The following is a 16171-nucleotide window of genomic DNA, read 5'->3' on the forward strand; positions in this document are numbered from 1 at the left end:
GACTAGTGTTAAGGTTAGAAACAAACAGTTAGCCAATATGGACATTGACAAAAGAATGAAGTGAATTTGGTCATTTGTATTGCTCCAAAACAGGTTTCCTGTTTCTAGAAGTTGATGTTTCCATTAAGAAAATGGTCAGCAGAAAGGTCTGGTACACAAGAATTATAGTTAATGGGCTAAAAAATTAAAAATAAACACAATTATTTTTCTTTGTAATCTTCATACATTATGTTTCTTTACAGTATAAAACCTTTAATTATTTTCAGTTTACAGTAGTAAACATCCTTTCAGTTTCCGTTGTCCGGAAGGTGATGTGCAGTTTGGTTTCAGGGGAACAGTAACACATCTTCAGTCACAGTTTTTGAGCCCCTCAAATTGTTCATCTATTTTTCCTGTATAATCCAATCAGAAAACATCACCTCCATTTTGAAAGGTAGGTTGCTAGCTTCAAGTCTGAGCTTTAACACCCACATAATCCACAATAGGGGCTTCAAGTGTTTTACCTCTGAAGATTGGGTCATTAAGAAGCCAGTGAAACAGGTCTCTTGATGGATGTCCTGACAGCAAGCTTTAACTCAGGCAGGGGTTGGTGGCGGATTATCCCACGTTGATGCCTAGGCCCACTTGCAGCTTGTCACCTCTGTGATTTACAAAGGCACCCATAATCAGGGTGGCAGGGAGCGGGGTCAGACGCTTCTCCAACACACCTCCTATTATGCACCTACTGTTTATCATACCTGAATACACACACAGAAAAAAGTATAATTTACTGTATGCCTTGTTAAAATAGTTTTTATTCTGCATGAGTCCAAGTTGCAGACACATTTACCTCGAAAGACCATGTTGGCCTCTGGAAGTTCCATCTGGTACCCAAAGGATGTTGTGGTCTCCTGTGTCCTGGTGCTGGCTTCAAACTCCACCCCGACTTGGATCTGGTGAACACAAACACACGAATATGCACATTTGTAGTATGCACTAAAAGTAAATGGTGCGTTCATACAGTATGGCACCATTTTCTGTACCTGTTTGTTGGCTCTGTGATAGTAGCTAGCATGGGCACCTCCTTTGCCAGCATTCAGCGTCGCTACCCAGTTGGGTCCTGCATGGAGAGACAGAAAAAAAGACAAAAGGCTGCTGCTAAATCAAGCAAAACAGATCAGAAAAAATACCAGCGCAATTAAATCAAGTGTTTGAAGCAGATTCACAATGAACCGCAAAATCTAACTTGAGTACTGTCCAGCCAGAGTAAGAATTCCTCCTTCCTCTGCTCGGCCCCGATGGTAGACCAGCTCCCCGCCTAAAACCAGCCCAGAAGACACACTCTGCAGGAAGTGTGCCACAAGAATAACTGTCCAAGAGAAACACATACAGATACATAATAGATTAGATCAAACACAACAAACAAAAAATCATAATAATGTACTTTGTTGATAAATTGACAGTTTTGTTCAGTATCTGACTGCAACAATATTTTTTTAGAGCCCAACCGATAAAGAATTTTTAAAGCCGATATTGATACAAATATTTGGTTGTTTAAAAATCCAATATTCCAATTTACTGTATTTTTTTAAAATCCAGAATCGCGTAACAAAACATAAACAGCTTTCCCTAAAATTAGTTATTTGTAGTTATTGATGAGTTCTCACTAAAATGATATGATAATAATTTGCTTTATGTTCACAACAGAACAGAGAAACATCAAAATATGTTAAACCTCTGATAAATAAAATGTATAAAAACACAAACTTAAGATATGAAACTTAAGAGTCTTGCCAAGAGGGACGTTGTAGCGCACCCTCTTGTGGACAAACTACACAACGCCAGAACTCATTACATGGCTGACCATCTGTTTTGTTTTTTGTTTTTTTTATATTCATTTATCAGAATCAATTGTCATTATAAATGATTCTGATGAAGGAATATTAAAAAATAATAATAATAATACTATTATAAATGCCAATACTGATAATTCGGGAAATGCCTTATATCGGCCGGCCGATATATATCGGTCAGGCTCTAACTTTTTCCTAACATTAGAAAATGTTCTGATAATTCCATCTTTCATTTCTCACCTGACTCTCTGAGGACGTCTGGATTGGCTACTGTTACAGCGGCAGTGAAGTCATTCCCTCTATACTCAGTTTCAAACTGCCACGTTACAAACTGGGACTGCTGTGTCTAAATCCCAATCAACAATTGAAATATTGAAATAAGTTGTTTGCAGCAAACATCACTCATTTTGTGTAAACTAAGGTGACCTGTGCAGTGAACACAGACATTAGGATCTTACCTGGAAAACTGTTCTGGCTCGTACACGCTCGGTGACATGGAGCAGAGCATGAGCATTCAGACTGCCTGAAGAGTCCATCTCGCCGATCAATGCTGGGGCATCCTAAAAATGTAAAGAAGGATCAAGACGCAACCTGTCAACTAAAAAAAAGGCAGCAACTTCATCGTCCAACGGTCTATACAGGTAAGCATATTAATGATGAAGTAGTGGTCACATATTTATTATGTGATGATGCGTTCTTGACCTTGTCCTTGCTGTAATCATCAGACTGCAGATGCTCCACGTGGAAACGATAGTACGAAGGACTGACCGCACTGAGGTGGAGAGTATGACTGCCCTGGAAAAAAAACACATACATCATATTAAAGATAAGTCATTTTTAGATGTAAGAGACTTACACCCTTATTATCTTTAAAAAAAATAAGTTGAATCAACGTGAGTTGGTGAAAGTCACCTTGAAGAAGCTGCTCAGGGTTTTATTGAGGATCATCTTGACTCCCTCAATCTGTTGAGGAAACACATCTGGGGAGATAAAGAAAGATGAAAAACATTACTACTTCACCACTTTTGCAGTTTTATTCTACTTATGTATTGCCTGCTGCATGGTCGGCACCTCTTTAACAATTGTGTTACTTTTTATCCAGACATACCTTTGCAGCTCCTGTGGAGTGAGTGAAAGCTGCCTGGGTTGGGTAGGCGGCCATCTCTCCTTTCCCAGCGTGGCGGACTGTCCCAGTGAGCGGGATGTGCGTTCCAGCGAGAAGGTGGGGGGTCCGTGGAAAAAGGCCAGTTATGATGGCCTGGACCAGAAGACAAAGCCAGAACGCTGCCCATGTGGGCACAACACTTCCTTCAAGACCCAAGGAGAGAAAAGAGAGTTGAGATGATGCTATGACCCATTTATTTTTCTCCCTTGTAGCCTGTACCTGCACTATTTATAGCCTCACTATGCCATATATGAAGAGAATACAGGCAGAGCATAAACCATGCCCTGAAACACCATGGAATGAAGACAAAAAACACCTACACTGAGAGAGAGATACAAAAGAAGTTAATGACATCAAACATGCAAACCAAATGTATAATACAAACTTATAGGTGTTTAAATTGGTTTATATTGGATTTAAAAATTGAGTTGCAAGAATGGTTACGACTATGTGCATCATTCAAGGCTGTCTGTTGTTTTCACCTGCAGGTGAAGCAATTCCGTTAGCTAGTTAGCATGACCTTAGCATTAGTAAAAACACACATAGTGCGCTGGTCGTTTCACTACGTACTTCCGTTATTATCACAAGACGTTAGAATCCGGAGCAGAACTGAGAATCACTCATCAGAAAAAACCTGTCAGGTGGAATGTTCCACAGACAAACTAGTAGTACGCGAAGATTGATGTTGGGATACTCTTGACTGATGCTCCCCCTCCAGATGTGGTGCGCCACCCTGCAAATGTGTCCCTCTGACAACACGAAGCGAATTATGTAGTCTGAAAAGTAAACGCTACGCGTTTACATTTACAGGCAACTCAATGGTTATATTCTTAAAATAGCAACTCTAATTTTCACCACCTAACTTTTGATTAAAATACGTAGTTTTGTTGATGTTTTGAGTCCTCGGGGAAACAGTGCAAAGTCCCGGATGTTTTGTTTCTTGTCGGACTATTGTATCTGCGACACAGCGTTTACTGCAAGCTGCTGCTGCTCCAGGTGAGATATTCAGCTTTCATGTACTGCAGCGCCTGAGAGAAGAACGACGACTTTAATATACAATACAGTCAATATTATTTATGTTATTTAGCCAAGCCCAGATATATGATAACGTTACTTACTAAAGTATGCAATTCCAACGATTGTATTAGACTGTGAAGAAGGTGGTCATTGTCGCTCAAGCGCGCTCTCTCTCTCTCTCTCTCTCTCTCTCTCTCTCTCTCTCTACGTTAGTACCGGTTAGCACTCAGTCATGAGCATGTCTCCTTCACGGTCCATATTAATGGTGGGAGAAGGTAACTTCTCATTTTCTGCATCTGCAAGCCAGTTGTACTCTGAGACAGAGACCAGTTTAACGGCAACGTGCCTGCAGCATCAGGAGGAGGCACTGCGGCATGAAGGTGCTGCCAATAACATTAAGACAGTCAAGGACTCAGGTACGGGCTTGTGAGTAGGCTACAGTATATTTTAACAGAGTTGTATTTTGTGGCACTTTTGTTACACTTTTTTTGTGTTTATCTAGGTGGAGCGGTGCTTTTTGAGGTGGATTGCACAAAGCTGGGGGAATGTGCCTCTCTACAGGGGCGTGTATTTGATCGCGTGGTGTTTAACTTTCCTCACTGTGGGAGAAAGAGTGGGGTTAAAAAGAACAGAAATCTTCTTAAAAATTTCTTCCTCAGGTATAACTGCATCATACCATGATTGAATCTATTTGCAGCATTTCTATCAACCATTTATGCCTGGTGTACATAGAATTATAACATTGTAGTTCATTTTCCACTTTGAAATAGTTTTACCATCCAAACTTCAATTTTGAAACTATTAGTTAAAAAAATAGTAGTGGAGTTGGATATTGTTACTTTTCTGCCTCCTAAATGTATGACACTTCATAACACTGGTTTTGCCATGTTAGCTTAATAACTACACATTATGAATAGAATTAGGTGGCATTCCTGAGTAGTGTTTTTTATACTGAGTGAAATTTGTCTGTAGTACCATAACTGCAGAGTACTAAAATAATGTAATCAGACATTTCCTGATATAAATCATGTTTTTCAATTTGGATTTATTTGATTAAAATTCTATTATGGCTGCTTGTGTTTAAACATCATTTTCACCCATGGTGACATACTGAGTACATATGTTTTTCTTTGCCTTCAGTTGTGTTCAGGTGTTGTCTGAAGATGGAGAGGTTCATGTGGGCTTGTGCAACGGACAGGGTGGGACACCAGCGGACCATCCACAGCGAGAGTGGCACAATAGCTGGCAGGTAGTTGCCATGGCAGCAGAGGCACAGCTAATCCTTAGTGAGGTCCGTCCTTTTGAAAGTGAGAAATACCAGAGCTACAAGTGCACTGGATACAGGTAAGGAGTAAAGGTGAGTGTTACAATGTGTAAGTTGAAACAGCACTGTGTGTCTGTCTGTGTGTGTGTGTGTGTGTGTGTGTATGTGTGGGTGGGTGTACTGACACTCTCTTATAATAGTGTTGCTGTTCTACAGGAGCCAGGATAAGGGCTTTCATGTGGAGAAAGGTTTGCTCCACGTGTTTACTCGCAGCCTCCCCTACACCCCTGCTCGGGTACTTACGATTGAGGAGGCTGTTGAAGGGTACAGAGTCCAGTACAACATACCAGCCGAGCTCAGTCATTATATATTCAGGTACAGTAACACAGCAACTCTCATGTTGTTTAAGTAATAAACCACCAACCCAACCACAAGCTTACTGTCTCTTCTCTTTCATCAGGGGGTTTCTTTGCCCAGGTTCTATCCATCCTGTCAGGTTGGTACAAGATTTTCTTCTCAAAGGACTGGCTGAGAAGTGGCCTGTCTCCATGATGACAGAGACAGTTCCCCTTCTCCTCACGACCAAACAGCTGCAGTCGTGCTGTGACGTCGACAGTGCACACGGCTATTGGATCCACCTGCTTCAGAAGGACCTCGCTTCTGACACTCACACCTCTACAGACAAGGAAAAAGATTACTTGGACAGTCAGGGACACACAGACACACAAGACTCTCTGTCAGCCCCACGTGTTACCTCAGATAAAGTGGACAGGGTGAGGAGCAAAGGAGCTGAGAACTTAAGGTCTACATGCTCTCTCGATGTCAATCCTGAATGGGGAAGTGGTCTTTATATGCTGCGTCCAACACTGCTCCCTCAGATGGAAGAGCTTCTAACTAAAAAAGAACAGTTGATTAACAATGCAGGGAGTCATGGGGACAACAAGGGGAATAATACAAGTGTTGAGGTTGAGGGACATAAGAAGGAGGGTCCCTGTGGGGGCTGTAATGGTGTCACCAGCTTGTTATTTGGCATTAGTGGCGTTGTGTTCAAGAACGTGACTGTCAACCTCTGGGCTCTGCCTGCTTTTCACGAGCTCCTCCTCAGAGGTGTTTTCCCTTTGGAATGTGAGCCAAGCAAATTGCTCGGGCAAAGGCTGGAAACGCTGCTCGCACCCTATGGTGTCTCCCTGGTCGCAGAACAGGGGGGTCTGCGTCTGATGGCACAGCCAATGGGTTGTGTTGGTAAGGTGTTAACAAACGTTGCAAATGACAATATTAGCAATGTCGGTGTCACTGTGTCCTTAAATTTGGACCTTCTCGCTGTGCTCCTGTTCTCACTCCCCGACTGGAGGCTGCTGTGGTCACATGATCCACGATTTTTACAACACTTTGCACTCCACCCATCACCAGGGAAACCTTTCCACCCGTTCTCCCTGTTCCCGGAGCACTTCAGCTTTGACATCAGCTTCTGGACAGGGCCGACATGGGAAGAGATGAAGTTCCATGCTCTGATCCGAGAGGCCAGTCATGGGACCGTGGAACAAGTTAAACTGATTGACACATTCTCACATCCTGATCTGAGCCAGACCAGTTACTGCTACAGACTCATCTACCACTCAAACACACATGCTCTGTCACACACACAAACTCTCCAGTTCCATAAAGACCTGGAATCCTTTCTGACCTCTCGGTTGCAAGTCACCATCAGGTAGCAACATTTAAATCTCTAGGAAGATCCGGGATTTCATTTCTTATTTTTTCAGAAAATATAAGTCTGTTTGTTACTGCTAAGCAAATTCTAAACGTATAATCTGCAAAGCTGTAGTTGAACAGTGTTTACAGTATTTGAGGCATTGTGTGAATCTGTGTGAATTTTAATTGTCTTTCAATAAACATAAAATGTTGGCTCTATCGAGAATTATTAGTAAATAAAACAGTAAAAGTAAGTAAATAAAAAAATGTCTGTCGTAACAAGCGAAGCCAGTGTACTCCTGTAGCCTAGCTACTTAGGCTCATCCATTCATACAGTAGCTGTGTGATACGAGTTGTCAATAACCGGACAGCGGCGAAAATGAACGAAGCCCGACACGGGTGCAGCATCGGAAAACATGGCGGCCAAAGCGCTTCGGCAGCGAACCAGGCGAGGCAGCAGACAAGATGCAAACAACGTTAACGTCCCCACCGAAGTCCGGCCACCGAAAGAGGAGAAGGTCGGCGATGACAGTAACAACACAGAGACTCGGCCAGAGTGAGTATGAGCCGAGAGATGAGACGTTAGGCTCCACGGTGCTGTGAAGCTCCATCCCCGGTCTGACTGACAGCTTGAGCAGGGGAAGCTATCTGGCTAGCTTAGCTAGCTACTTTGATACGTTAAGCAAGTTTGGATCATGACAACACGATAATAACGATGATGCCGTCCACCTTACAAACCCACAGGACTTTGTCTTAACTATAGTGTTAGTTATAATATATGTTGAGTTGTGCTTCCGCCCCAATGAATAGTTAGTTGCATGTTTCAATAGAGCAACGTAACGCAGTTGGGTTACCTGGTCAGCTCATTCATTCCCCCATTGCTGTCACACTGCCGGATTTATGACGGCTGCAACACAAAGATTAACGCTGCTGCACCAGGTAAACTCTCTACAGTGGGTCAACTCTTGATCCGCAGAAAGCGGGTTTTCTTTAAGTCAAGGATTTCTGTTGTTGATACTTTGCTGAAGTCATTTGAAATATTCTAAAATTAATTTGTAAAATGACGTGTCATAAAAAATCTAACGAGAGGTAACGCGAGGATCAATGCTAAAATGCACCTAAGCGCACTAATGTGATGATGGGAATGAACAAGAGGAAACACTGCCATTGCAAATGTCAGTTATAACTGTTACCATAAACACCAGCACAAATTATTCTAAAGGGCTGTTCTGACTTGTGATAGTTACTCTGAACAAGCACACATCTGGAAGTTATGTGTAATGGGCATTGATACATAAACAGAAGTAAACAACAGATTTTTCAATTTCATGGATCTGATATTTGATTGTAATTGTAAATTAGTTATTTGAACAGGGACAGTGCACATAAAAACATGTCCCCTAGTCCCTGGGCAGGTATATGACACAATAAAAAACATACAAAACCTAAAGCAATCAGCTCATTTAAATCACCCCTAGAAACTACAAATGATGTGGATTTTGGATTCTAGGGTTCAAACAGTACACAGTGAAATACAATGTAGTATGCTGTTGGTTGTTAAAACACTAGCGTGAAAACCATTAGACGTGCATAGACAACATGCTGTGTGTGTTGAGGCTAGACGTTGTCTATCAATGCATATCTGCATACTGTAATAATGCTGATTTATCTAAAGACTAGAAAAAGAAACACAACAACCAGCAAGAAGAAAAGACATTTTTTTTAAAAATATTAACAATAAAGATTGGAATAATAAAATGATGCTACTACTACGAATGATAATGTTAGAAACAATGACAGTAACAGTAATCATAATTGTTGGTCAGAAAAAGTGAGATGCAAGACTGAGTGGTAATTAGGACAGGCGCTCAAGACAAATATGAAATTTAAATTACCTTAGAACCAAATTTAAATAACACATTTAGGTATAATTTTAAACAAGTTTTTAAAAAAACTAGACAACAAACAGACCACTAATTACAAAAAAACAGAAACCAGAAGATAAATATTTCTATCAATAGGGTTGTTTCTTTTCTCTGTTGTGAGCTGATATATACTTTGTGTTCCACCAAACACTTAATTTTTGTAATTAAGGGCATATTAATTAGCCAGCTCTGATGTGATTGCCATAACTGTGGATTAAAAAGCTGTTGCACAGGACACATAAATCGGTTAAGTCTGTTAAAACACATCAAGCACCAAAGGCCAGTAGACATGTTCATTAGGTTGCTTCACATGGCTAATTACACTGTTTAAGATCTAGGTAATTGTCTGTTAAATATGCACCAAGCAGACATGATGTACTACTTAAGTACATTGTGGTATATTTTTGATGTTTAATACATTTTGATACTTAAATAGATTGTAATAATAGTGCAAAAATTATTGTAGGGTATATAGCAATTTAACATCTATGTGTGTGTGTTTTCTTTTTAAAAATAGGTCGATAAGTCGTGCAGGCCAGGTATGGGCTCCTGAAGGTTCAACTGCGTTTAAATGCCTGCTTTCCGCACGTTTTTGTGCAGCTTTGCTCAGCAACATCTCAGACTGCGATGAGACCTTCAACTACTGGGAGCCTGTAAGTTCTACTGTTTACTATCAGAAAGCCTGTGCAATATGCTGTCATTTGTGACCTTTTTATGGATTTTCTTACATTAGAATCTCTTTGTTGTTCCAGCAAGATACGGCTTCTCTTTCTAACTGTTAATCTGTAGTTGTTGTGATTACTGTTTTGACAGATGCACTACCTGCTGTATGGCACAGGGATGCAAACATGGGAATATTCTCCTTTGTACGCCATCAGGTCGTACGCTTACTTATGGTTACATGCCATTCCGGCTTGTTTGCATGCCCATGTTCTACAGACAAACAAGGTACCGTAATTATTCCAAACTTGTCATTTCAACGTTTGTTGTGATAGTTGATATTTTTACATGACTTCAGCCGGCCTTTAGCATTATCAGCAGCTCTTTTGTTGTTCTGGTATGGGATGGGTGTGTTTACCTTAAAGGTCCCATGACATGGTGTTCTTTGGATGCTTTTATATAGACCTTAGTGGTCCCCTAATACTGTATCTGAAGGGGGGGCCTTGACCAACACTTTGCTTGTTTGAAAGCCATGATGTCTCTTTCTCATGGGTGGGCCAAATTCTCTTGGCGGGCAAAGCAGAGAAAGGGGAGGTAGCCTTGCTCCTTATGACCTCATAAGGGGCAAGATTCTAGGTCGGCCCATCTGATTTTCCATTTTCTCAAAGGCAGAGCAGGACACCCAGGGCTCGGAGTACATCTATAGCCATTTCTAGCCACTGGGGGAACAAAGACAGGCTCATATTAATGTTAAAAAATCTCATAAAGTTACATTATGAAAGATACATTTCATGCCATGGGACCATTAAACTGCAGGACAACAGTGTCCTATATATAGGAACAAGGAATCTGTGGGAAATGATTTAAACACATCTGTTTCTTGAAGAACTCATCAGCTATATGTTCCTACAAAGGACCACCAAAAACCTTTGTGCTATGATTGTGTTGCAGGTGTTGGTGTTCTACTTTGTACGATGTGTATTAGCATTCTCCTGCTGTGTCTGTGAACTCTATTTCTACAAGTGAGTTTACTATCCTCTTAAATGCAAGTGGGAATCCTAAACGCTTTTGCTTACAAATATTGCGGTTTATTTATATTTTTGCCATACATAGATATACATACTGTATACCTATATATCAGTATGTATATAGATATACATACTGTACATCTATATATGACTTGGAAGTTAACCATTTGCTTTGTTTGTTTGTGTGCCACAGGGCAGTTTGTAAGAAGTTTGGTTTACATGTGGGCCGTCTAATGTTGGCATTCCTTGTCCTGAGCACAGGAATGTTTTGCTCGTCTGCAGGTTGGTCAGATTTAATCACTTTGTTAATCCATTTCCGTCCCTTTCATCATTTCAGACTTTGGTCAAATTCATATTGTGCATGTCCACCTTTTTAATCTGCCTCCATCCCAGCCCTCTTTGGTGTTTACCATCTAACTTTTTTGAATAACTAATTACAGAGCCAGATTTTTCTGTCCTCTCTATTGCTTAATTTAGCACACTGATCTAAAATATATAGCAGTACAGCAGTTTGCACAGGGTGCAGTATACATTTTAGAAGGAACATTTATATCTGTGACACATATCCGGTCTCACTTTTTGTTATATTTGTTTGTTCATGCTCCTCAGCATTCCTGCCTTCCTCTTTCTGTATGTACACAACACTGGTTGCCATGACTGGCTGGTTTCAGGACTCAACACCGTTAGCCATCGCTGGTGTGGCTGCCGGTGCCATTGTTGGATGGCCGTTCTCTGCTCTGATTGGGTGAGGTCATATTTTTGGGCAACACTTTGCCCCAGACAGACTTGTCGAACTGGATTATTCTCAATACAGCTTTGCAGATAAACCGATTTATTTTTATTTTCAGGATTCCGATCGCCTTCGACCTACTGGTGTTAAAAAGGCAGTGGAAAAGTTTTATCACCTGGTCAGCTGTTGCTCTGCTTCTGCTGCTGGTGAGAATATGTTTTATAGATGCATGGAAAACGAATAAGGTTTAACAGTTGCGTACCGAAGGACAAAGTTTCATGTGTTTCCACAGATCTTCTGTGGGAGAGTTAATCAATATTGCAGGAATATTATGGGATCTCCCTTGTTTTTTAGTAATACATATCTAGAACACAAGATATAAACAAAAAAACTAACTTTATTCTTCCCCCTGAAGAAGGGCCGTGTGCTGCAACGCGTTGGTGCGTTTTGCTCTGCATTAGCCACATCCATAAAGCCTTTTTTAAATATTTTCTTCAACAAGAGTGCCTTTGGTTTTTTATGCTGTTCTGATACTATTGGATTATCCCTGCACCAAAGAGCACCTTGTTGGACTTTTTTCAGCTACCAAAAAGAAGCGTTTCTTTTCTGTCTTACCACACTTTATTCTTAATTGTCAAATACACACAGTAAAATGTAGTGGAACTTTATTTCTGCAATTTAACACATCCTTAATATATAAGGAGCAGTAGACAGCTATGTACATAGACTGTCTGGGGAGCAACTTGGAGTTTAGTCTTGCTGAGGGACGCTTTCACATATGGCCGCAGGAGGAGTCTGGGATTGAATCGCTTAAACCGGTTATGGGACAACCACTCTACCTCCGAGCCACATGCCACCCCCTGCAATGTTACGTTTATGTTGCTGAAGCTAAATGTAAATGCGTCTATTCACTTTCCCCTCTGTTTCTTTCTCAGATACCCCTCATGGCAGTAGACTCTTTCTTTTATGGCAAACTGGTCATTGCTCCACTTAATATTCTGCTGTATAACGTCTTCACGCCACATGGACCTGATCTGTATGGTAATATATAAGAGCACTCATCATTAATGTATCATTTTTTATCATGTCGGCAAAAATAGAATTCTGACCTCATGTGTCCCACTGGGAAACACATACTCTGTCTTTTTTGTCTTGAAGTACTTTTCATAGTGTTTTATTTTTATTAACATGAACAAAATTGTCTTAATACTATAGGGCACTCTCTTTGGAGTCTATCTGTATTGTTACATCAACTGCAGAACATAGAGGCTGCATGGTTAAACTGCATTGTGTTGTATCAGGTTTTATTAAAGCCAACAGGCAAATACAGAACAATCTCAAATCCAAGAAAACAATAGGTTAGTGACATTTCATCAGTGGATTTGGCATGTTAAGTTAAACACCTAATTAAAAATCATATCCTGTACAATTCTGGAAGTGATTACGCATGTTTATATTTATTATAGTGATTTTTAGGCTGATAGTATATTATTTAGTGACAGTATGAAGCAAATTGATCTTAAATTAAAACATGAACAATTCAAAGCTGCACTGTTTAAGGTTGACTCAAGAGGGCATACCATCATCAACACTACCATAGCTAACCCTTTGAAAGTGTTCCAATTGGTTTCAAATAGCTGTAGGCTTAAGTCACAGACAGTGACACTAAATCTGTAATACCTCTGGGCTTGTGTCTCTTTACCATCATTATTACATTTTTATCTTTGGGCATTTCCATTTTAAATTCCACAATAATGACATACAGCGGAAACAGGCAATAGTAAACAAGGAATAGTTTTGCAACAGTATGTCAATGACCCTTGAATCCCTTACCCACCCACACACCAACCTGAATCAGGTCAGAGCCAGACGGGGACAAAGGATGCAGACCCATGTGAACACACAAATGCATACTAATAACAACATACAACACACAAATTAAGTAATTATTTGCCCATCCCCTCTTTTTTTCCCTTCATGTAAGATAACTACCTGTTGTCATTCTATACACGAGCTGTAATGTTTTGTATATTTTGTGTTGTTTAAATTCAGGCACAGAGCCGTGGCATTTCTACTTAGCAAATGGGATCCTGAACTTCAACCTGGTGTTTGCTCTGGCACTGTTTTCTCTGCCACTCACTGCTCTCATGGAGACACTGTTACACAGGTTCAATGGTGAGGACTCTGTATGTGTTTCACACACCAGCACAAAAACTGACTTAATGTTGTCATCGCTTAGTATAGGTACTGTATATGTATATATATCTTGCATCATAAGGCTGCGGCCAAACAAGAGTAATCTAATTTAACATATGTAAGGAGTTTATTTTTGCAGTGATGTTATTTTTTTTACAGCAGCTCCTCTTGTGATTTCATGTACTTGTACACACGTGTTTTCTGCAGTGCAGAACCTGGGCCGTCCATACTGGCTGACTCTGTCTCCCATGTATCTGTGGATGTTGGTTTTCTTCACCAGACCTCATAAAGAAGAACGTTTTCTCTTTCCCATCTACCCTCTCATCTGCCTCAGTGGGGCAGTAGCCCTCTCCTCTCTACAGGTGTGTTACCATTTTCAGATATTAGCAAATTTAGTCTGTGTTAGTGGATTTATTTGCTTTTAGAATCTGTAACAAATGACCTTTTACAGATTGTATTAATTTCTTGCAGAAATGCTACCACTTCCTGTTCCAGCGGTACCGACTTGAGCACTACACAGTCTCGTCCAACTGGTTGGCTCTAAGCGCAGTCGTGGTCTTCTCAGTGCTGTCACTGTCTCGCTCTGTCGCCCTCTTCCGAGGTGTGTGCACGCACAGACACTAATCTCCTAAGAACCTGTGTCAGCCAACAAAAGCAACAATTTAAGATGGATGCAATTAGATTTCCCCCCCTGTCTACAGGCTACCATGCTCCGCTGGACCTGTACCCAGAGTTCCATCGCATCGCCAAGGATCCGACTCTTCACTCAGTCCCCGAAGGCAGACCGGTTAGTGTGTGTGTGGGCAAAGAGTGGTACCGCTTCCCAAGCAGCTTCCTGCTACCACACAAGTTAGTATCCAGGTTTTCAACGTCTAATAAAGTATCAAATGTATATTTTGTCATTTATCCTCATTTGCTGATAGTTTCTCTTCCTAATCTCCAGCTGGCAACTGCACTTCATTCAGTCAGAGTTTAAAGGGCAGCTGCCTCAGCCATTTGCCTCTGGTCGTCTGGCCACTCAGAGCATCCCAGCTAATATGAATGACCAGAATCTGGAGGAGCCAACCAGATATGTAAGGCACTCAGACACGTGCATGTGTGTTGACAAATGGACACTGTACTTAATAGTATTTGCATTTTGATTGTGACATTTTTACTCTGGGCAGGTGGATATACGGCAGTGCCACTACGTAGTAGATCTGGACACAGATGAAGAAACGCCACTGGAGCCACGTTATTCCGCTAACAAAGAGGAGTGGAACATCATAGCCTATAAGCGTTTCCTTCAAGCCTCAAGGTATTGTCCCACATACATTATTTTCTCTTTTAAAGAATGTCTCCCAAATCTTCAGAAGATCAGTAATAGTAAAAAGAAAAAAATAGAGACTAGAAAAAAAAAAATATATTATCCTGACATTTAAAACATTTTGTAGAACTTCAGTACATTGACAAAACTGAAACTCATCTATTTTTCCTGTATAGGTACAAAGACAAAAAAAAACTTTTTTTTTTTCTCTATTTTCTTTTCTCTATTAGGTCCTCTCCTCTCTTCAGAGCGCTCTACATCCCATTTCTATCAGACCATCACACCACGTATAGGCGCTACGTCATCTTGAAACCACGACGACAAAAGCCGCCTCGTAAGCGGACCCATGGCTGACCTTTGAACCTCAACCTTGGCCAAAGTTCACATTCTTAACATAAGAAATCAGTTACTTTCCTCACAACTCATTTGAAGATATCATCAGACCCTTTGAAGGACATTATGGCTGCTGGACTTGTGTATGACTACAGAGAAACTGTTATGGATGGATGGATGGATGGATGGATGGATGGATGGATGGATGGATGGATGGATGGGTGGGTGGGGTGTGTGTGTGTGTGTGTGTGTGTGTGTGTGTGTGTGTGTGTGTGTGTGTGTGTGTGTGTGTGTGTGTGTGTGTGTGTGTGTGTGTGTGTGTGTGTGTGTGTGTGTGTGTGTGTGTGTGTGTGTGTGTGTGTGTGTGCTTACACTCTCTTGTAATAGTATTGAGCCAAAGGCAGGCCATTACACACAAACACATTTTCTTTTTATACTATAGTTTCAAATGTGGCCGGAATGAAACACATGTTTCTGAATAATGAATCTAAGACATCTTGTAGTGTTTGCTTGTCTGCACAGTATCTTATTGTGTGCTCTGTGAGCGGCAGAGATGAATGAAAGTGAGGGTGCGTTACTAATTTAACTTGGAATGTTAATAAAAACATGGTTGAGTGCTAATACAACCTTCCAGTTTTTTTATTCGGACAGTAAAATGACTTCACCACCAACTAGACAGATTCAGTTCTGATCTCATTTTATTTGAAGATTTCCTTATGTAACAGACAAACATGTAATACAAACCACTCTCACTTACAGGAGAGATGTCAAGGCATTAATCATTCTGAATAAATAATAATGATGCAATTATCATTCTCTTTGATATCATGCCTTTGCTTTGGTCAGGCCGCAGGCACTCAAAATCACTGTATGAGCCACCTTTTCACTCGCTAGCATTGTTTTGGACTGTATTTAATTTCCTCAATAGGAGACAGAAAACCATTTATAAATAAGGGAACAAGTGTATCAATGAAATTTAGTTCAAGTTCTGGACATCTCACAATTTAAGGCCTTGTCAAAACA

At 40.7% G+C, this 16171-nt stretch overlaps 3 protein-coding genes across 6 annotated transcripts; 2 read left to right on the forward strand and 1 right to left on the reverse strand.

The window, feature by feature from the left end:
• Positions 1-126: 126 nt before the first annotated feature.
• On the reverse strand, positions 127-8000 carry si:dkey-71l1.1 (uncharacterized protein LOC569883 homolog). 3 transcript variants are annotated; one of them, XM_034889441.1, is made up of 10 exons: positions 7825-7998; positions 2941-3140; positions 2745-2812; positions 2535-2627; positions 2291-2392; positions 2073-2178; positions 1226-1348; positions 1023-1099; positions 830-932; positions 127-737 (listed from the first exon to the last, which is right to left on the reverse strand). In XM_034889441.1, the coding sequence occupies exons 1-10, from the start codon at positions 7839-7841 to the stop codon at positions 598-600; spliced, it is 1029 nt and encodes a 342-aa protein (XP_034745332.1). In that variant the 5' UTR covers positions 7842-7998; the 3' UTR covers positions 127-597. The 3 variants fall into 3 exon arrangements, with proteins under 3 accessions (XP_034745332.1, XP_034745333.1, XP_034745334.1); XM_034889442.1 differs by lacking the exon at positions 7825-7998 and adding an exon at positions 3568-3861; XM_034889443.1 differs by lacking the exon at positions 1226-1348 and having other exon boundaries at positions 7825-8000.
• fdxacb1 (ferredoxin-fold anticodon binding domain containing 1) lies at positions 3943-7116 on the forward strand. The gene is made up of 5 exons (XM_034889419.1): positions 3943-4430; positions 4517-4673; positions 5155-5358; positions 5495-5653; positions 5739-7116. The coding sequence occupies exons 1-5, from the start codon at positions 4247-4249 to the stop codon at positions 6988-6990; spliced, it is 1956 nt and encodes a 651-aa protein (XP_034745310.1). The 5' UTR covers positions 3943-4246; the 3' UTR covers positions 6991-7116.
• On the forward strand, positions 7316-15270 carry alg9 (ALG9 alpha-1,2-mannosyltransferase). 2 transcript variants are annotated; one of them, XR_004658973.1, is made up of 15 exons: positions 7316-7526; positions 9413-9548; positions 9709-9843; positions 10507-10577; positions 10777-10865; positions 11193-11328; positions 11432-11519; positions 12249-12354; positions 13366-13488; positions 13717-13871; positions 13981-14110; positions 14191-14358; positions 14453-14582; positions 14676-14806; positions 15046-15171. XR_004658973.1 is itself a non-coding variant. In XM_034889421.1 (15 exons), the coding sequence occupies exons 1-15, from the start codon at positions 7387-7389 to the stop codon at positions 15167-15169; spliced, it is 1842 nt and encodes a 613-aa protein (XP_034745312.1). In that variant the 5' UTR covers positions 7316-7386; the 3' UTR covers positions 15170-15270. The 2 variants fall into 2 exon arrangements, 1 of the variants encoding a protein (XP_034745312.1); XM_034889421.1 differs by having other exon boundaries at positions 14211-14358; positions 15046-15270.
• Positions 15271-16171: the final 901 nt, after the last annotated feature.

Source organism: Etheostoma cragini, chromosome 13, assembly GCF_013103735.1.
Source record: "Etheostoma cragini isolate CJK2018 chromosome 13, CSU_Ecrag_1.0, whole genome shotgun sequence".
Taxonomy (NCBI): Eukaryota; Metazoa; Chordata; class Actinopteri; order Perciformes; family Percidae; genus Etheostoma; species Etheostoma cragini.